This window comes from Fragaria vesca, linkage group LG7 (assembly GCF_000184155.1).
Source record: "Fragaria vesca subsp. vesca linkage group LG7, FraVesHawaii_1.0, whole genome shotgun sequence".
Classification (NCBI taxonomy): Eukaryota; Viridiplantae; Streptophyta; class Magnoliopsida; order Rosales; family Rosaceae; genus Fragaria; species Fragaria vesca.
The window spans coordinates 14,947,406-14,967,845 of record NC_020497.1 but is presented as its reverse complement, the minus strand read 5'-3'; the positions used below and the strand labels follow the sequence as shown (position 1 = coordinate 14,967,845).

General features: G+C 40.8%; 3 protein-coding genes across 3 annotated transcripts; 2 read left to right on the top strand and 1 right to left on the bottom strand.

Moving 5' to 3' along the window:
• Positions 1–324: 324 nt before the first annotated feature.
• LOC101292946 lies at positions 325–4,485 on the bottom strand. Its single transcript, XM_004308731.1, has 4 exons — positions 4,016–4,485; positions 3,047–3,943; positions 2,215–2,655; positions 325–2,074 (listed from the first exon to the last, which is right to left on the bottom strand). Exons 1-4 carry the CDS (start codon positions 4,483–4,485, stop codon positions 607–609), a joined length of 3,276 nt encoding a protein of 1,091 aa, XP_004308779.1. The 3' UTR covers positions 325–606.
• Positions 4,486–5,691: 1,206 nt separating this feature from the next.
• LOC101291963 (tyramine N-feruloyltransferase 4/11-like) lies at positions 5,692–6,678 on the top strand. The gene has a single exon (XM_004307326.1). The coding sequence runs from the start codon at positions 5,760–5,762 to the stop codon at positions 6,462–6,464; it is 705 nt and encodes a 234-aa protein (XP_004307374.1). The 5' UTR covers positions 5,692–5,759; the 3' UTR covers positions 6,465–6,678.
• A 3,755-nt stretch (positions 6,679–10,433) lies between these two features.
• Positions 10,434–12,111, top strand: LOC101291668 (lysM domain receptor-like kinase 3-like). Its single transcript, XM_004307325.1, has one exon. The coding sequence runs from the start codon at positions 10,840–10,842 to the stop codon at positions 12,037–12,039; it is 1,200 nt and encodes a 399-aa protein (XP_004307373.1). The 5' UTR covers positions 10,434–10,839; the 3' UTR covers positions 12,040–12,111.
• The last annotated feature ends 8,329 nt before the right edge of the window (positions 12,112–20,440 follow it).

Here is a 20,440-nt window from a genome sequence, read left to right as displayed (position 1 = left end):
AAACCCAAACGATCATCAAATTAGATAAAACTTTACATAAGTGATCTATGCATTAAGTTCTACAAACTAAACGGTGTAGATGTAGAAATGATCAAAAAATGAGTCAAATAAAAAACTTCACACTTTAATTTCAAAACAAAATTCCGCTCAGCATATATAAATTGAGGTACAACTGAGAAAAAAAAATTCAATTGATCGAGATCACACTCAAGAAATTGGCAATTTGGCATGTATGCAAACTAGTAATTTACCCAGTCCCACAAATAGTGAGTTTGAACATAACTTTGGTCGTGTAACATGACGCATGAAATACAGGTTTTAATTAACATAACTCCATATCAAACATGCAGCAAGAGCTTAAATTCATTGCAAAGAATGACAAGATTCCAAATTTTCAACCTCGTGGTTCTAGAAATATTACAGCGGAACCCCCAAAAATGCAATTCTTGATTCTAATTCAACAAAACAATACAAAGTAGGGGGAGGCATGTATGTACAGTAAAGTTCATTTTGGGTGCAAAAAGTTACCCTTCTCTCTGTACTAGTAAATATGGGGAGAAAAAGAAAACAAAAATGCCAATGACTTCCTTGCAACGAAATAAATTCCTATGCCAAAAACAAAGCTTCCAAATAATCATCAGTATAAGCTAGGCATGGCCAGTGATCAGTTCGGATTCGGACCAATGTTGAATCATCACATACTTCCATTTCGAAGAGGAGATGGAACCTTGGAGGTAAAAATATCAAAATGTGGAAGCAGCCCATGTTTTTCTTACGGTTATTGACAGTACTGTCCCTTTCGTCTATATCATCAGTGTATGTAAGATGAAGAGGACCTCTATCGAAATCAGTACCGGAGCCAGCGATATCTAAGGAAGAATCAGAGGCGTCATCCCTCCATATGATATCCCTAATGATTCCTCCGTCTTTAACAGCATTAACAAGTGGTTCCCCAGTCACACTTACAACAAAGGGTGCCAAGTGGCGCTCAGTTGCCTGGATCACAGAAGATGCAGGAACTTCAAGCAGCTTGACTGACCGGGTTCCAGCGATAGCTGCGACCCCTTTCCCTCCTTTCAATGGGAAGGTCTCCCGCCCAGTGTTAGAATTACCACATGCCTCCCAAAGAGCATTGAACAAGTCCAAGTAATAACCAGGTGAGGCAACTTCTGGGACGTCAGGTGGAATAACTGCCCTCAGAAACATATCCTCTATCCCTATAGTGATACCGTGAAGCTGACCACGGATTATATGACCACTTTCTGCATTTGTTTCAATGGAAACATCAATCAGACCAGGAGTAGGTTCCCGTGGTTCCAGTTCTATCATTACTGGAGCTCTGAAGCTTTCCTCTTCTCGAGAAACATTTTCTAAAGGAACAATAGCTAAAGCGGCTGCTTGATCTGATATATCAATTTTTCTGCTAGGTTCACCAAGAAGAAAAGCTATATGAAATGATGCAATAGAACCATATGGAGCAGATGACGAAAAGTTTAGCACAGTCGCGTATAAAGCAGGAAGGGCATCCAACTCATCCAGCACATCAGTAGGGGAATCAAGTCCCCATATACGACTCAAAGTCTCAGATTCAAACCTCAAACTACATGATATTCTAACCTTAAATCCTGGCATATGTCTGTAATCAGGAATGCATGAGAAATGCCTCCTTAACGTTACTAATATCTCTGAAATCTTTGCATCCATGACACGCAGTGGTTCATGTGGTCTATCAATTGTCTGTGCGGTAACCTGGATATTACTACTGCTATCGATTTCACTCTCCTCTATTATGGGTTCACTGTCTCTGATGCCTTCTGGGTAACCAGTTTCATGATTCCCAAAACCAAATGATGACAGTGACAAGGACCAAGACTGTTGGACAAGTAGGGGAATCACGCGCTCAAGGTGGACGTACGAGGAGATGCCCTTGGACTTCTTAAGATTGTCAGCAGACAGTGGAGACTGGATATTAAAACTTGGTAGAGCAGATGGTGAAATACCGAGTTCTTCCCCAAGATTCAGCATGTCCCTGAGCTTTTTTCCTGGTACACAGATCAGCAACCGAAGGTAGATCCTGAAAAGGCCAAGATGAACAATAGCATCAGCCAATAATGGAAAACGAATAAGAAGAGTGTGTAATCTTCATATAAACAGGCAGGTAATACTCTGCAAGGAGAAATACAGGTCGAGGAAAAGGACGTCAGTTAATCATACCTTGCATTGTCGCGAACCTCTAAATCAGGAAAGTAAAGGCAAGTGAATGCAAAAAGACGAGATAATCTGAGGAACAATCTAGAGGTGTGGTGATGCATCAGAAAAGTTCTACAGATGCCAAGAACTCTGCTTCCCTGAGACCATGACCTTAGTCCTGTATATGGGCCATGTTTTACAACAAGGAAGGCCATGAACTTGGTAAGCAGCTCTAGCAATCCTTGAGGAGGAATTGTATCAGATTCAGCAATCTTATCAAATACTGGGAAGCAAGAAACCAAAGTATAATCCAATTTGACTTTTGGAAGCAAATGCTGATCAAAACTCTGCAGCAAACGCTCTCCTAACCAACAGTGCTTTTGACAACCAAACAAGCGATCAGTCAAAGCAACAATCACTGGAACCAATCTCCGATACTCTAACATCAGGTCCACCAGCATCCCTGAAAAAAAANAAAAAAAAAAAAAGGAAGAAAAAAGTGACGCAGACTTAGAGATGAACCTTTTCGCCCTTCTCTTATGATGCAAAGGCAGTGTACCCAATTGCCTCGCTAAGATATTAAATTGAATCAATAATCGGTTTGATCATTCTGTTACTCAAGCTTCACTTCCATTGTAGGTGAACTGGCACTAAAGGATATTTCATTTTTTTGGCACATTTCTTATTAACTTAATACATGCGATTGATATTTATTCTAAGGTTAAACATTATCAGGTAAAACCTTTACTTCTGTGCAAATCACATCACTCAGTCGCATTTTTGTACAACACAAAACTAGTTCATAGCAAGATTACAAAAAGTATACAAGAAAAACAGACAAGGATAGACAATTACCTGTATGGAAGTGAAAGTGGTGGAGTCCATGAGACTTCTAGTAGGCGAAGGATCATTGTCTAAATGAGATGATGCCCCAATCAAGAACCTATGCAAGGTTCGAAATGCTACTGCAGTTTCCGTGCTGTGTGGAGGTAACCATTTAAAGGCAGATACAGAAACAAGTGCATCTTTAAACACCTTCACCACCAACTTATCATTACCCTTCCCCTCCCCCGAAACACCCTCTAATTTCAACACATCAACACAAACAGAGCAAAACGCAAGCAGGTCAAGCTTCAACGCTTTCAAAGCCAGCGGATCAAACACACTCGGATAAAATCTCAACCCCATCTCAACAATGCCCTTCACTTTCCTCACTTCTCTTCTCAACACCAACTCACCAAACCCCAACAACCAATGCAGCCCCAGCAACCTAAACACCAAATGCTGCTGTGTTTCCCTCGAAAGCAGCATAAGCCGGCTCGCAATCTGCCCCTCCTGCCCATCAAACGCATCCAAAAACGGCCGGTACATTGTCAACACAACATGACAAAGCAACGGATCAGACGAATAAATCATCCCGAAAAACTGAACCTTCAGCATCGAAGCCTGCAGCTCCAATGCCATGGCCACCGGCATTATCAAATCCAAGAACTCAACCATCCCACACGGCGTCAAAACCTGTGGCCACTCCAGCAAAAACGACATCGCTCTCCTCAGCTCCTTGTAGTTCAACCCGCCGGAGCCTTCTTTCGCGGAGCCGTTCACCAACACCTGAGGAGCACTAAACGGCACCAAAGGCACCTTCGTATTCAGAATCGAAACGCCGAGCCTTTTAGCAACGATGTTATGAACGACGGTCGTAAACAAGAGAATGTAGCTCTGCGCGGCGTGAGTCCTCTCGCTCTGGCACAGACTCCAAAGATGCCCGCCGATATCGGAGAGCAAGCAAGGATACGACTTCTCCAACTCGCGCAAGCACTCGCACGCGAGCGCACGCGCCTGGCGGTCGACGCCGTGGTTGGGGCGGTTCACCACCGTCAGGAGCAGCTCCACGAGGCCGTCGAGCATGTAGTCCGCGGCGATGACGATCGCGGTGACGGAGAGCATCGTCTGCTCCTTGAGAGCCAGGGTGACGTGGACGCCATCGGCAGGGGTCTGGATCAGGGCGCGGAGGGTTTCGATGAGGCGGTGGAGGTTTTTGGGGAGGGAATCCGGGTCGGATGTGAAGAGCGGGTCGGAAAACTCCTCGAGGAAGACGATGAGCTGGAGCTTGAGAGGGAATTCGCGCTTGTTGAGACAGGAGAGGGCTTGGTCGATCAGGATTGGGTGCGCGGAGGTCCAGCGGTGGCGGCGTGCGCCGCCGTGCTGGAAATCATCGATTACAGATTCCCAGTCTTGGAGCGTGACGGGTTTCGACGGCGGCGATAGGATCGGCTCTGGTGGCTTATCGGTCATAATGGTTAGCCGAACCAGGCTGAGTGGCCTAGCTTTTAAGTCAGCTCAGAGATTCGGCTGGGTTATCATAGAGATTGGGAATGTGTGGATTTTGAAATGAAATGAGAGGGAATTTGGGATTTGGATTTTGGGGAATTTGGGATTTGAGTTTGCTGGATTAGAGAGGAGGAGGGCTGGGAGATGTGAGCGTATTTTCCAGTAGACTAGAGAGTAGAGAGCCGTGAGTTCCACTTTTGTGTAGGGGTGGAATTGTCATTTCGGGTGTTATTTTTGGGTCGGTGAATTATCTATGTTATAATACTAATTTGGTACTTTGAGTGTGACGCTTTCTATGTCTGTATTGGTGTGTCGATCCATTTTATCCAGTAATTTGGAAAGTGATTTTAGTCTTATTTTGATCCAAAAGTAAGTTCTTGATTCTTAGAAATTCTCATTCTACCTTCTAATATTTTCTACTTTGATTCATATGCAAACAAGTGTGAGTTGTAATTACAAATATAACAATCAACTTATAAACCAAAGTTGTTTTTGGATGTGGATCAACCAAAGTTGTTGATTTGGTTGGTATTTAATCTTTTTTAAAATATTGAAAAAAAGAAAAAAATGATATGCAAAGCGAGTTTTAAACTAAGCGTAATTTTGCTAATGAGGGTAGGACTAGAGTATATTAACCTAAGCTGAGCAACAATATGCAAAACGAGTTTTAGATGAATTTACGACATGTAAGAGTTTTACGAGCCTATCATAAAATTGAGGGTGCTGAGCTCAAATTGACATGCTTGACTTACAAATTATGTTTGATTCACGAGTTGAGTATACTTACGCTCAAAGTTGACTAATACTCCGCTCACAATAGAGCATGCATAAGGCAAGAACAAATCGATACATGATTAAATCGTATTTATGCAAGCTGTCCCAAAAAACAAAAAAACTGAAAAAACAAATAACGTTGAAGAAAGGGTAATTGGGTAATGTTGACAATTTCGAAATATCAGGACAATCAGGTAACTTCAGATATTTTCAGGTAATTTGTTCAAAAGTTTTTTTTTTTAATTTTTAAATATTTTTTTCCAAAAGGATAATGACAAAAGCGACTTCCATAAGTGGCGCGATACAAACCGTCGATGAAACATACACGTGTACAGTTCCACATGGTCCTCCTCATCCCTATAAAAACCCGAACCCGGTCATCTATCAGTCACACTCCCATTTCCCACTCCCCACTAAAAACCTTTCTTCTCAAAAACCCACCTCTCTCTCTCTCTTTAATTTCAATGGCCGCCGCCGCACCTCCACCGCCCCCAACCCCCGCCCCGGAGACTCCGATCGACCTCCCGAGAGGCTCCACCACCCCAATGGGCCACCCACTCTTCGCCCGCGTCCGCCTGGCCCAGCCCACCGACGTCCCCCACATCTACAAGCTCATCCACCAGATGGCCGTCTTCGAGCGCCTCTCCGACCACTGCTCCGCCACCGAAGCCTCCCTCGCCTCCACTCTCTTCAACTCCCCTCCTTTCCAGTCCTTCACCGTCTTCGTCCTCGAAGCCTCCCCCACCCCTTTCCCCAACGACGCCCACTACTCCAATCCCCACTACCAACCTGTTGTCAAAACCCTCAATCTCGACCTCCCTGTTGAAGACCCCGAGAGGCTCGTGTTCTGGTCCGGCGTTGGCGACGCTGTGGTTGCCGGGTTCGTGTTGTTTTTTCCGAATTACTCGACGTTTCTCGGCAAGCCCGGGTTTTATGTGGAGGATTTGTTTGTGAGGGAGTGCTACAGGAGGAAGGGGATGGGGAAGATGCTGCTTTCGGCTGTGGCGAAGCAGGCGGTGAAGATGGGGTATGGGAGAGTGGAGTGGGTTGTGCTGGATTGGAATGTGAATGCGATTAATTTTTATGAGGAAATGGGGGCTAAGATTATGCAGGAGTGGAGGATTTGCAGGCTTACTGGGGATGCTCTTCAGGCGTATCAGGATGCTTAGGTAATGATTTCCTTGTGAATGAACTCAGAATGCTAGGGTTGATGTTTGTTGGTATGTTTTTTATGGTGTTGTGTTTGAGGTGATTTATGACTGTGGGTGACATTTTGATCTAATGGGTGTTAATTTCTGGGATTTGGATGCTGATTTATGCTTGTATCCGGTTATTGATATCTGAGAACATATCGGTTTTAATGACATTCGGCTAATTTCGATTTCTGTGGTTTTGGAATTGCTGTTTTAATTTGCTATGGTACGGATGATCATTAGGTTTTAGCTTAGTGTAGGCAAAGTTATGAAATTTGGGTGCGATTTTAGACTTTTGCAAAGTTTTGGTAAAGAAATTGGTGAATCTTAACCGGAGCTGGTCTTAGTCTATCAATTTCCCCAGTCTCTTTTTTTGGGTGGTTTTCTGGAATTTTCCACTTTGATTAGTGTTGCAATCAAAATTGGACTCTCCTTTCCTTTTTCTTTGGATAAGTGTGGAGAAAAAGACTTTGAATTGTCAATGACACCAGAACCTTCCTCTGAGTTCTCTTCCTCAATAAGTGATGAGGATAAAAACTCATTGGAATGGACCCAAACTATGATCATCTTCCTCTTTGATTTTCCGCATACATGTAGGGCTCATAGTGAAGTTGATGTTACGTGACCCTGGGGGCAATAAGTGGGTTGGACCCTTTGCTAGTTTTTTCTATTTCCTTTTCCTTTTGAGGAAAGAGAAATTTTAAATACACACCCCTAATCTCTTAATACACACCCTTATATTTTANGTTTCTATTGAGATTTTATAGGTAAGCTAAATGACCAAAACATACATCTATTTTAAAAAAAAAAAATCACGTTAGAAGTATTCTTTTTCAACGTCTTCTACTCTAAAAATAGTCGAAAAACACGTATTCTCCCATAACCCAAATTTCTTTCTTCTACAATTCATTTGGGTGTTTTTTTTTTTTTTTTTTTTTTTTTTTTTGATCCGTATCAGCTTTAGTTTGATTTTACAGATCATATTGTCAAGTACTATATCTTTATCAGCTTTAGTTTGATCTTGTAGATCATATTGTCAAATACTGTATTTTTATCATGACATGTTTTATCGAATAATTAGCTATTTATGTTTAATAGCTAGTGTACTTCTACACTTGTACTAGTTTGTGAATTTTGAAAACTTGTATTGGTGATTTGGAGTTGGGATATAATAATAATCATTTGATTATAAATTGAACGATGATAGCCACAAATTTCTAGCAAAAATTAGACGAAATAATATGTAAAAAGAGGTACCAAATAGTAAATATATATTAATTATATTAAATAACAGAATATTTCATAAATTCAGGGCATTTTAGGCAGTTTGGGATGTGTATTAAGTATAATACTGAAATGAAAAATTTGATAGGTGGTGTATTAAGTAAGGGGTGTGTATTAAGATATTAGGGGTGTGTATTTAAAATTTCTCTTGAGGAAAAAGGAAAATAAATTTGAATCCCCTGTTACTTAGATTCATACTTCTAGTTACAATCATCCATGTATCATTGGACTTGATCTCATGATTATGAAGCCACCTATGAATATGAAGAAATTGGGACCAAACACAGAACACGGCGCAGAAAATTGGTGGCTGCTGCTCAAAACCCACGCAAGGTATTAAACAATGTGTCTTCAGTAGATTTCAGCACCTCGCATTAGATTTCGCCGCGTTTCGTTAGATGGGTGCCGCCCCACGCAAGGTCGACTTGCCAGTGTTGCAAGCAATGGATACTTTTCATATTTATAAAGCCTACTAAATAAGCATCTTTGGTTTTTTTTGACGAACTAGATAAGCATTTTTGTTTTTTACATAAAGCAAACACTAACTACTAAGTTTTGACTGCAACGGTATCATTGCGCCATTTGCATATGAACATAAAAAAAATATCTAGAGGCAGTCAAGACCCGTGTGAGCAACTCATGCTTCATTGCTTCTCTATAAAGTCAAAATCTACTACCAACGACTCAATACAAAACTAAACCCAGACCAAAAATTATCTTTAGCCAACCTAGACCCTCGAGTTGGAGACCTATACTTTTTGATTGAGTAATTTTTCGGTCTTGTTTTTACGGGTGTTGTAATTAGGCTTATTAATGAAATAGTCATTTTTCTTGAAAAAAAAAAAAGTTAAGTGTTACTAATATACAATTTTGTGTTATTAACACACCTCATCTATTTTCTTGTTCATACATTTCAAATTTTATTTACAAACTTACCACTTGAATTTGTTTCATAATTGGTTCTCATTATAAATGAGGCGTGTTAATGGAGATTGTCATCGAGGCTTTTTCTTGTAAAGTTCTTATTTTCTCAATCAAAAAAAAATACTCAATACAAAATGGTAGAAATTCTTCTATACACGGCGTGTATTTGTTGCAATATCATTCATTTATATGTCATGACTCTACCATGTTTGTATATCGAAGTTATAGCTCTTAACCATCAATGTCGTGTATTTTAAAGACAACTTATTGATATGATTAGTTTGAAGCGATTTTTTATGCATTGGAAATCTTATTATGTTTATTGTAATTTTATGTTTGATTAGTTGTCTTGTTCGACCAGAGTTGGCAGATTTTATTGTAGAGCACCTAATACATCATTCATTTCATAATTAATCACACACTCTCACTCTCAATTTTTATATAAACATTAATCTACTTCTTTTTGAATCAAAAAACATCTTCTTTGGTCGAAAATCAAAAACATGACCCAAGTCCATCATCCGTCCCATGAAAAAACGAAGTCCTCCTTTGTCTGCTTCTTTCTTCCATCTTAGTCTTCGCTACCCACGACAGTGACTCAACTCAAACCAACACAAACTTCCTAGTTTCTTTTTTGGAAAATCTACAACCTATTCCAGTATTCCCCTCCTCCTCGGGCACAACTGGATCCACCGTCCCAACTTCCAAGCAGATACGCCGTCGTCTCTGCCACCACAACCACCCTCAACTCCATGTGCAAGACCAAAAAGAGCACGCAGGCGATTGAGCCATCCCGGAGCCGCCACAAGGTCGACTTGCAGGTGTTGCAAGGCTGCAAGCAAAAGCAATGAACAATCTCATTTTTATAAAGCCGACCAAATGAGGCTATGAGCATTCTTTTTTTTGTTTCGAGCAAACACTAATCTAGAGTTCTGAGATTAATCCAAGATTGTTCCGAATCTGATCGGCTTTTATGAACAAAAACAAAAACTATGTTTCGACTGCAACGGTATCTATGCAACACGAACACAAAACAATCTAGAGGCAGTCAATAGTTTGTCGAAAAAAAAATCTAGAGGCTGTCAAAGACCCGTGTGCCATTGAATCATTGATTCTCTATTAAGTTACTGAACAAAAATATTCTCTATAAATTCAAAATCTACTGTGAAAAATATTGACACTATAGAAATTTTCTTGTCGGAAAAAAAAACACTATAGATCCAATGGGGTTGGTCTAGTAAAAACATGTTAGGCTGTAAGTGGAACGGACGCTACAAAGATTCTCATGGTAATAGGAGGTCCTTGGTTCGAATCTCAGCTTGTGAAAAACATCCTTTTGGGAGGGGTCATATCTACAAATTGCTCCCGACCCCGGAGTGATAACTCACTCGACTACCATTTTTGTAACCCAAAAAAAAAACATTATAGAAATTTTTTTATACACTGCGTGCAATACACAATGTAAGTCATCTCAATTTACAGCAATTTGTCATCGAACAACAGTTATTTTTAGGCAACTGATTGATATGATCAGTTTGAAATGATATTTTATGCGTAGCGAATCTTATTGTGTTTATTATTTTAATTTTATGTTTTTTTCGACAACTATTTTAATTTTAATGTTTAATCTTGTCTTGTTCAAGCAGAGTTGGCAAATTTTATGTTTGATCTTGTCTTGTTTATAACGAATGATCACCTAACTAATATATCATTCATTTCTAATCATAATTAATCAGTCACTCTCTCCATCTGTATATAAGCATTCTTCCATCTTCATTTTGAATGGAGATTTCTACTCTTTAATCATTTTAATCCACTGTCATTTTCTAAGTCAAAAAACATCTTCTTTGGTCGAAAATCAAAAACATGACCGACGTCTAGCCCCCTTCACTAGAAAAAACGAAGTCCTCCTTTGTCTGGTCATGTGTCCCATCGCTTTCCCTTCATTTTCTACAAGTGTCGGCTCTTCCATGACGACAATGACTCAACTCATACCCACAGAAACTCCCTACCTCTAGCTCTCAACCTCCACAACCTACTCCCCTCCTCCTCCGCCACACCTAGATCCGCCGTCCCAACTTCCACCCCTCCTCCTCTGCTATGTTACGGCGTCGCCTCCGCCACCATCACCACGCTCAAACCCATGTGCAAGACCAAAAAGAGCACGCAGGCGATTGAGCCATCCCGGAGCCCCCGCAAGCCCCGGACCTCCAAGTCCTTCTCCTCCTCCTCCAACCCCAACGACCCTTTCTCCGGCAACTACTCCGGCACCACCGGCGGCAACAACTCCGCCAGCTACGACGGCAACTCCAAATCCTCCACCGCCTCCTCCGTTGCCTCCCTCAAGTCCCTCAAGTCCTCCCTCCCCGAAAACCCCATGATCTACGACACCTCCGAGATCTCCTCCTCCACCAACAACTTCCTTAGCCACCGCCTCTCCTCCTCCTCCACCTCCACCTCTTGGCGCTGCACCCTCCGCGGCAAAGACGCCGTCGTCTTCCAGCGCAAGTCCCGCACCCCGATCGACATCCCTGACCTCCAGCAGAGCCTCTCCCTCATCTCCCGTTCCCACCACTCCAGCATCATCAAGCTCCTCGGCACGTCTCTCTCCGGCAGCTACGTCTACCTCGTCTACGAGTTCGTTGACGGCGCCAACCTCGCTGACTGCCTCCGCAACCCTAACAACCCAAGCTTCACGGTCCTCTCCACCTGGCTCTCCCGCCTTCAGATCGCCACCGACCTAGCTCACGGCCTCGACTACATCCACCGCTGCTCCGGCCTCGGCTCCGGTTTAGTCCACAACCACATCAAGAGCTCAAGCATCATTGTCACTTCGACTACACTGAACGCGAAGATCTGCCACTTCGGCACGGCGGAGCTTACAGGAGAGAGCAGAGCCAGGTCGAAGAAGGTGGAAGGAACAAGAGGGTATATGGCGCCGGAGTTTCAGCTCAGCGGAGTGGTGACGCAGAAATGCGACGTGTATGCTTTTGGGGTGGTGATGCTGGAGCTGATGTCAGGGGAGGAGGCGTTGAAGTATAAGATGGAGGCGGAGGAAGGCAGGTATAAGAGAGTGAGTGTGATAGAGACGGCAAGGGAGGCAGTGAAATGTGGTGGAGGAGTGAGGAGGTGGGTGGATAGGAGGCTGAACGACTCGTTTCCGATGGAGGTGGCGGAGAAGATGGTGCAGGTGGCGCTGGAGTGTGTGGAGGATGACCCGGAAAGGAGGCCGGACATGGGTCGGGTTGCGGGTTTGGTTTCTAAGTTGTTTTTGGAGTCGCAGAAATGGGCGGATAGAATAGGGTTGCCTCTCGACATCTCTGTTTCTTTGGCTCCAAGATGATGATGATGATGATTCATTACTTCACTGGAATCGAGTAGAAGGCATATTGGGTTTCGATTTTTGAGGTGGATTCACAAGAGTTGTATATATATTTGTGAGTAATATAATTTACAGAGACATTGATTCATTTTTTTCAATGATCATTGTTGATTCATTTATTTCAATGATCAATGTTGTTTCATCGCAATCTTTCAGTTTTCAACTCTAAACCTAGAAGCCTGAAGTTACAACAAATTAATGTGATTCATCTGCACACTAAATATGTGTAAACATCGGAAACTTGGCACTTCACAATTATGAGTTTACATGTTGTTCATGTGAACTCGAATTTACATGTAATGGATATGAAGATGCACCATAAATAAATACTTGATTGGAAAAGATGTAAATCATGGTTATGTGTTTAGAATTATGGAGAACTTAGATATTGAAAGAAACTAATATTAGGATTTGCAGGCTCAGCGGGGATGTATAAGTTATCATTACGGTAAAGTAACAATTTCAATGTGGTTTGAAGAATAACAAAGAAATTGAAATGCTAGGTTGATGTAGGTGTTATGTGTTTATATTTTTTTTTTGGTACCCTGTTATTATTCTCTAAAAACTTATCATTTTCAATGAAATTTGTCTAATTTTCGGTTTTGAATTGTTGGTTCACTTTCTTGGTTTTTAGTATGGCATGGATGATCATTTGCTTTTAGCTTTGTATAGACAGAGTTATGGAAGATCATTACAAAGGGAAATTCCAAGAACACCTAAGAGCAAATATGATCGACAATTGTATAAATGTGTCCACTGTCCGTAATAAAAACGATGATTACTAATTACTTATTGATGTATATCATCAACAATTCAACATTACTCTACATTATTCTACTACCATATCTTCCATTCGGACACGCACACTATTACAAGAATCAGTGAAGATTTTAATTCTTCTGGGAAAAAACTGGGCGGATCGAGAACAAACTGCTGCCTAGAATATTCCAAGTAGAATTGGATGAAGGACTGCTGGGGAATATGAGTGATCGAGTATGTAATCTGCAGTGAGGTCTTGGTGTGAAGGACTTCCCGGAGAGTTGCATATTACAAGTAACAGAGGATAAACTAATTTATGGCTCCGTTAACACGAAGCTTGTGTTTATAGTTTATTCTAACACCAGAACAAGTGTTTTATACCATTAGTATACTTGTCGACTTGTCGTCATGTTGTTTTCTTAATTAGTGATTTGAATATCATTCTGCGCACACCAAGTGAGAATCCATGATCATCGAGCATCTGCACAATGCTGGATATTGTTCTATTGATGATTAAGAGTATATATGAAATGGTCTACTGGTGTTTGTGAGGAAATGGTCTTGTCCTTCAAATCTTATTGAACTTGATTATATGAATTTCAACATGCGGGACTATATATTCTTAATATCCGTCTCCATCAATTTTAAACAAGGTTGGCTGAGAATCTTTTGATACGTGCAAATAATTATATAAAACAAACCGTAGTCGATACATTAAAAAAACAAACAATTTGGTTCTGAGGATCGGCTCATGAAATCCGTAAGTCTTTGAAGTTAAGTATCAACTCTTAAGTACGATTATTCCTCCTTCTCATTTGGTTTGAGGTTTGATTTTAAGTTAATCCCTTCCTCCCTATAAAAAGTAAAATACGTTATACCGTAACTACAACATGTGAACATGTAACTTAAAACATCAATATGTAGAATCATATTTACTCTCTTATGAATCAATATGATGTCTTATTTTCCATTTGCTGTTGCTAAATTAATCAAGATTAGTTTACCTGTAGTTTCTTTTGGATATCTACATAGCCGATTAGTCTCTCTTTTCGGCAGTATTATAGGATTTGCTGTTATAATAATATAATTTCTCTGTTTTCTTTGGTCTACTTCTCTATTCAATAGTTAGTTGTTTGCAGTGATTTGGTTATTTGCTTTCAGTCGCTTCCATCTGCTTTTCGCCCGCTTTACCGTCTTTGTTATTTCTGCAAATCCGATTTTTTTTATTGTTATGAGGCAATGGTTCCATGCTATATTTCTATATCCAACTTAATCACGAAACTCCAAACCCAAGAATTCATAATTAGGGAGTAGGCTTGATGCGTTTTGAATTAATGATATGGGTTAAAGTGATGTCTTGAATCTTGATTGTTTTGATTTCTGTTCATGTCACTTTTGGGTGGGGAAGCTGCACCGGAAATGTTTACTTTTGTTACTAAGTTTATTCCTCGATTATTTTTGCTTTATCTTTGACTTTTGCTCTCACAGCCCTATATTCAGTTTTTTCCCCTTTAATTTAGACAATTTTTCAATGATATATTATTATATCATCTTTATGATTTGGTTACTCAAGCATGTACAGGGAGATGCAATTCACGCTAGACAAGATGAAAACAGTTATAAGTATGTTCCTCAGAGAATGGAGAGAGGGGAAGTATATGATATATATTTCATTTTTTAACTCCAATGGGTCCAGAGAGATAGAGACTGGTGGATGACCAAATGATGCTGAAATTTACTGCATCGACACTCTTCAAGAAAGTGACGACACAGTCAGAGAAAACACAAGGGTGGAGAGCTCCGAGAAAACAGGCGTACGAATTAGGGTTGGGAAAACAGAGGGTGACCTTGTGGCCTGTCCGGCGGCGCTCCCATGTTGACGGTGGCTCCTTGCCTCGTCTGCGTGTGGTGGTTGCTGCCGGGCTGGTTTTTATTTCTGTGATAATACGGTCAGAAGCGATGGATGGAGAGAGGAAGTTTGCAGGTGGTTGGTGGTCTGATACCTGTTGGCTGGTATGGATGGTAGAGCGGGCTAGAGCGGCGGCGATTTCAAATTGACTGATGGGTTGGTTTGACCAAATCTGGGTTCGGTTGCACAGTTTCGATTTGTGGAAGGACTGCGTTGGAGGTTGCGTTGCCTTTTTATGGCGAGAAGCGAAGGTTGGAAGGTTGCCGGCGATAGCTCGACCAAGGCGGCGGAGCAAGACTGCTAGTGCTCTGATGAGGTGGGCCAACGAAGGTTTGGGCTGGAATTATCTAGTGAGCTTTGATCTCTTTGTTCTTAGGGTTGCTAATTGGGTTTGGGTCCGTTTGGGCCTAACCTGGTTTGTTTTTTCTGTTTTTGTTTGTTGTTTTTCCTGGTTAGGGTTTTTTGGTTTTTGGTTTTGGCTAGGTTTAATAAGTCTCTCCTCTTTTGAGCGAGGGTTAGGGTGTTTTGGTTTGGTTGGTGTGCTACTTTGGTGGTGTCATACCTGGGGATTATGGTTTATCTTGGTGCTAGCTAGTTGTCAACATGTGGGTGGATTACCTTTGCACGTGGTCTGATGGTCTTTAGACACGGTGTTGAAGAAGGATAATTGGCTCGGTTTATTGTTGGTGACAAGGTTGTATCGTGACTCTCAGGCTTTGGTAGCTCATGTTAAGCGTCAAATTTGGTTAGGGGTTGGGCCCTTTCGGCTCATGGATGTTGCTTTTAGTGACGGACCCGTAACTATGGATCTTGTTAGGAATGTGTGTTGTGGTGTAGGCATCATAACCGATCGTTCCATTATACTGTAATTTTCTTTATTATTAATGAAATTTCTTCTAAAAAAAAAAGAAAGTGACGACACCATGTCCCCAAATTCCACAATACTCATTCCGCCTAATCCAATTTAACGACTTGATTACTGAGATAAAAAATAAGTCGCCCATCCTTGCAGGCAAGTTTCACAACCGTCAACCTATACCTCTTTCCTGTACATCCAATTGTCATTTAAACTAATGCTAATATTACTTTTTTCCAATCAGATGTTTATGGCTACATCAAAAAAGTCATATCAGTGCACAGAACATCAGTCAAAGACAATACGGCGATCGGCGAAATCACTATCGAAAACTTAAGGTACAATTTTGTCTATTCTTTTCTTACACCAAACATGTTTATGTTCATAATATGATAATAACATCTTAATCCCTACATTCTATTTTTAGAAGAGAAAAACTCAGGATAACTTTTTGGGCACATATTGCAAGATCATTTGATTTGGGCGTTGTGGTGAATTCAACTCCACACCAGCACTGGCTGTCTTCACAGGTCTCAGGCTCAGTGAATTTGGAGGTAAATGTTATACAAAAAGCTTAATTGATACCCGATGACGATCAATTACAATTAACATATTCTACTTTCAACTTGCAAAAGTTCATGTTGCATCAAACAACGACCACACATGTGTCATCATGGATCTAGCCATCCCTGACAGAGAAAGTTACAAAGCCGAGTAAGTTCTCAAACTCATAATGTCTCTTTCTTTTAGTTTCTTTTCAACATCATAATCTAAATGTGTGCAAAACTTTTTTGTTCATTTGCCAAAACTATGTTTAATTCATCTGAACATAGTCTATTCTATAAACTTTATATTACATCTGGAAAGAGTGAGATTACTGGTATTTTGCACAGATGAAGGTGAATAAACCAGAGCATGTTTCATGTATATGTGTGTGTATATTATTTTTCAAAGATGTAACTCAATAGTATAGAAAATAACAGTGTAGAAAATCCGTACGCAAGCTAATATGAGTTTGTCACATTGAAATTGTTTCTCAGTTATTGAAATTGTAGCATCATTGTCATGCATTATATAACAAACTACCTCTTCAGGTTTTGCAAACCAGGAGACCGGGTAGAAATTCAACCACCTCCTTCACAATGCCAAACCAGCGAAGAATGAAACAGACAAGCCAAAACAGTGGCTGAGCTGGACGCAATCAATCCGGAAGATTACAAGGTAATCACCACACTCGAATTAACCAGCTAATATGAAACCAGATGTATAGATAATTGAAATATAAGTGAAACTTTTGTGCAATAGAATGCTATTACAATTGTTTTTGCCACAGGAATTTACTTATATTTATCCATGCACTAACAATATGAATTCTCTGTCCAAAAGTTATAGGGTCTACATGACTATCGAACAAGACGATGATGAGACCATTGTGACCTTAATCGAAAATTCTAGAGCGCACCCGGGTGCGCCGCGCACCCGGAATATCCACCGTCCATTTTAATGCGTGGATCGAGGACGTTTGGAGGACATTTGTAGGCGAGTGAAGGGGAGAAAGGGAAGAGAATCGGTGTGCATCCATCTTCAATGCAGTCCTCATAATGACTCTTCTGGTTTGGCGCCAAACACCACCGCCGACCATGCAGGCCCTTCCTTGCCGGATTTTGGGTTTGGGTTTCCTCCAACACAACGACAGCAGCCCTTCTAGCCTCCCTTCGTTTTCATTTTTGTCTCCAGGAGAAAGAGACGACGTCGGGAAGGAGATGGAGGCGCTGGAAAGCCTCATCGGAGACTCGCAGTGAAAAAATCTAGAAAATGTAGAAAAGAGGTATTAAGGATTCGTCCAAAAAAAAAAAAGGATTCGGGCTCGACTCAACGAAACAAAGACATAGAATTGAAGAAGAAGAAGAAGAGAAGGAGGGAGCAACCCTACCAAACGTTGTTACAGTCGCCGTCGGAGCTCGTCGGAAAATGAAGAACACAGTGAAGCAGCCTTGAATTTGATCTCCATTGAATTAGGTTACATGTGTGATATATGGACTAGGTTTTGTAGAGTAGAAGTGAAAGAGTTTGGCAGTGGTCTCTCTGTCTGGGGTGGCCATAATCTGGCGGAGTGCGGCGGAGAAGATGGCTGCGGCGGAGAGCGAGAGAGAGGAGGAAGAGGAGAGAGAAACCGGTCAACTCTCGAAATAGGCTGTTGACCGAGGTCAACAGTCTCTTTCTTTTTATAGGGAAATGGACGGCCAAGATTAAAAGTTGGAAAAAATCAACTTTTATAATTTCAAAATGGTATTTTCTAATTTCAAAAAATTCTCTCGAAACTTCTATAAATCGTAAAAAATAGGTCAATGCTCAAAAAATTAATCCGAATACAGCGGTGAACTCGTGTCGCTTCGTACTTCGACACCGGGGACCTTAAAATAAGAATATAACATTTCAAGAAAATGGTTGAGGAAAATGAGGTCTCACACGATGTTGGTCAACCATGTTTCGTAGTAAAAAAATAAGTTAGAATTAAGTTGAACCTAATTTGATGGGTGGCCTAACGAATCCGAAACATGGTGTAATTTTTTTATGTAGACCTATTTAATCACCATGTCTACATCTGACGGTGAAATTTTATTTTCACATATTTATAAACTCGAATTGTCACGTGCCTACTAAATCGGTATAACTTATTTAATAGGTTATATGACTTATACATCATTGTGAACCAACTATACTAAAAAGACAAAATTTTCAAAAATCTTGTGAAATAGGATGTGACCAGAATAGTGAAATACATATGGGGTTAAAAAATCACAAACTTTCGGTAACGTTTGTTTCCCGATAAAAGTAGTCAACTCTAAATACGCTTAGGCGCTCCTGATGGGAGTCTAACCACCGGAGGGCCAATTTAACAATTTTTTTTCATGCGTTGCTAAATCTCATGTATACGAGTTTTAGGTTTGAAAATGAAAAAAATAGAGGTTTCGCACGATGCCAGTCAACCGTTTTTCGTGTAATTAATGATGTTGAATTTAGATTAACCGGTTTGATGGGGGGTCTAACGATTCTAAAACATGGTGAATTTTTTTCAGTAGACCTATTTAATCACCATGTCTACATCTGACGGTGACATTTTTATTTTCACATATTTATGACCTCGGATCACCACGTGTCTACTATAGCGGTATAACTTATTTATTAGGTTATATGACTTGTACATAATTGTGAGCAAACTATACTAAAAAGACAAAATTATGAAAAATCTTATGAAATAAGATGTGACTGGAATAGTGAAATACATATAGGATTAAAAAATTACAAACTTTAGGTAACGTTTGCTTCCCGATAAAAACAGTCAACTCTAAATACGCTTAGGCGCTCCTAAGGGGAGCCTAACCACCAGAAGGCCATTTAACAATTTTTTTTCATGCGTTCCTAAATCTCATGTATACGAGTTTTAGGTTCGAAAACGAAAAAAAATAGGGTTTCGCACGATGCCAGTCAACCGTTTTTCGTGTAAAAAATGATGTTGAATTTAGGTTGACCGGTTCGATGGGGGGTCTGACGAATCCGAAACAAGGTGGATTTTTTTCAGTAGACCTATTTAATCACCATATCTATATCTGACGGTGAAATTTTTATTTTCACATATTTATGACCTCGGATCGCCACGTGCCTACTAAAACGGTATAACTTGTTTAATAGGTTATATGACTTGTACATTATTGTGAACCAACTATACTAAAGAAACAAAATTTTGAAAAATCTTATGAAACAGGATGTGACCGGAATAGTAAAATACATATAAGGTTAAAAAATCACAAACTTTCGGTAACGTTTGATTCCCAATAAAAGTAGTCAGCTCTAAATACACTTGGGCGCTTTTAAGAGGAGTCTAACCACCAGAGGGCCAATTTAACAATTTTTTTCATGCGTTCCTAAATCTCATGTATACGAGTTTTAGGTTCGAAAACGAAAAAAAATAGAGTTTTGCATGACACCAGTTAACCGTTTTTCGTGTAAAAAATGATTGTTTTCCTCTTTTTAATCTTGGCCGTACATTTCCCTATATAAACGGGAAGAGACTGTTGACCTCGGTCAAAATCCCATTTCGGGCGTTGACCCGTCTGTTTCTCTCCTCCTCCTCTCTCTCCGCCGCATCCATCTTCTTCGCCGCCCTCCGCCCTATTCCGGCCACCCCAGACGGCGAGACCACCACCAAACTCTTTCTCTTCTTTTACTCTACAAAACCCAGTCCATATATCAGACATGCAACCAATTCAATGAAGATCGAATTCAAGGATGGTTCACTGTGTTCTTCAATTTCCGGCGAGCTCCGACGGCGACTGTAACAGCGGTGGGTAGGGTTTCTCTCCTCTTCTCTTCTTGTTCAATTCTATGTCTTTGTTTGCTTGAATGGTGCCCGAATCCTTAATATCTCTTTTTTGGTTTTTTTTTCACGGCGGGTCTCCGGCGAGGCTTTTCAGCGCCTCCCTCTCCTTCCCAGCGTCGCCTCTTTCTCCTGGAGACAAAAACGAACACGGAGGGAGGCTAGAAGGGTTGTTGTCGTTGTGTTGGAGATAGGAAGGAAGAAGTCAGACCAAAATTTCCACAATTGCATAAACAGCGAGTGTCACCCACTCCCCGTTAAATTTCTAGGTGCGCCGCGCACCCGGGTGCGCTGAATACGCTCTCGACCTTAATCGGAAAACAAGCCATCCAACTGTTCAACAGCAACTGCAAGGAATTAGTTGAAAAAAGATCCTATCCCACCGAACAAACAATACCAGAAGAAATTGACAACACAATCGGAGGGACGTACCTGTTTGAGCTGAAGGTCAAATGGAACA

What these genes read in the sequence shown, in the direction of transcription:
- LOC101291963 (XM_004307326.1), top strand. Translation starts at nt 5,760, where the DNA reads ATGGCCGCCGCCGCACCTCCACCGCCCCCAACCCCCGCCCCGGAGACT.
- LOC101291668 (XM_004307325.1), top strand. Translation starts at nt 10,840, where the DNA reads ATGTGCAAGACCAAAAAGAGCACGCAGGCGATTGAGCCATCCCGGAGC.
- LOC101292946 (XM_004308731.1), bottom strand. Translation starts at nt 4,485, where the DNA reads ATGACCGATAAGCCACCAGAGCCGATCCTATCGCCGCCGTCGAAACCC. An exon ending in CGCCAGGCGCGTGCGCTCGC is followed by an intron (nt 3,944 to 4,015) that starts GTGCGAGTGCTT and finishes GCATCTTTGGAG; the next exon opens with TCTGTGCCAGAGCGAGAGGA. An exon ending in GAGGTTCGCGACAATGCAAG is followed by an intron (nt 2,075 to 2,214) that starts GTATGATTAACT and finishes TGGCCTTTTCAG; the next exon opens with GATCTACCTTCGGTTGCTGA.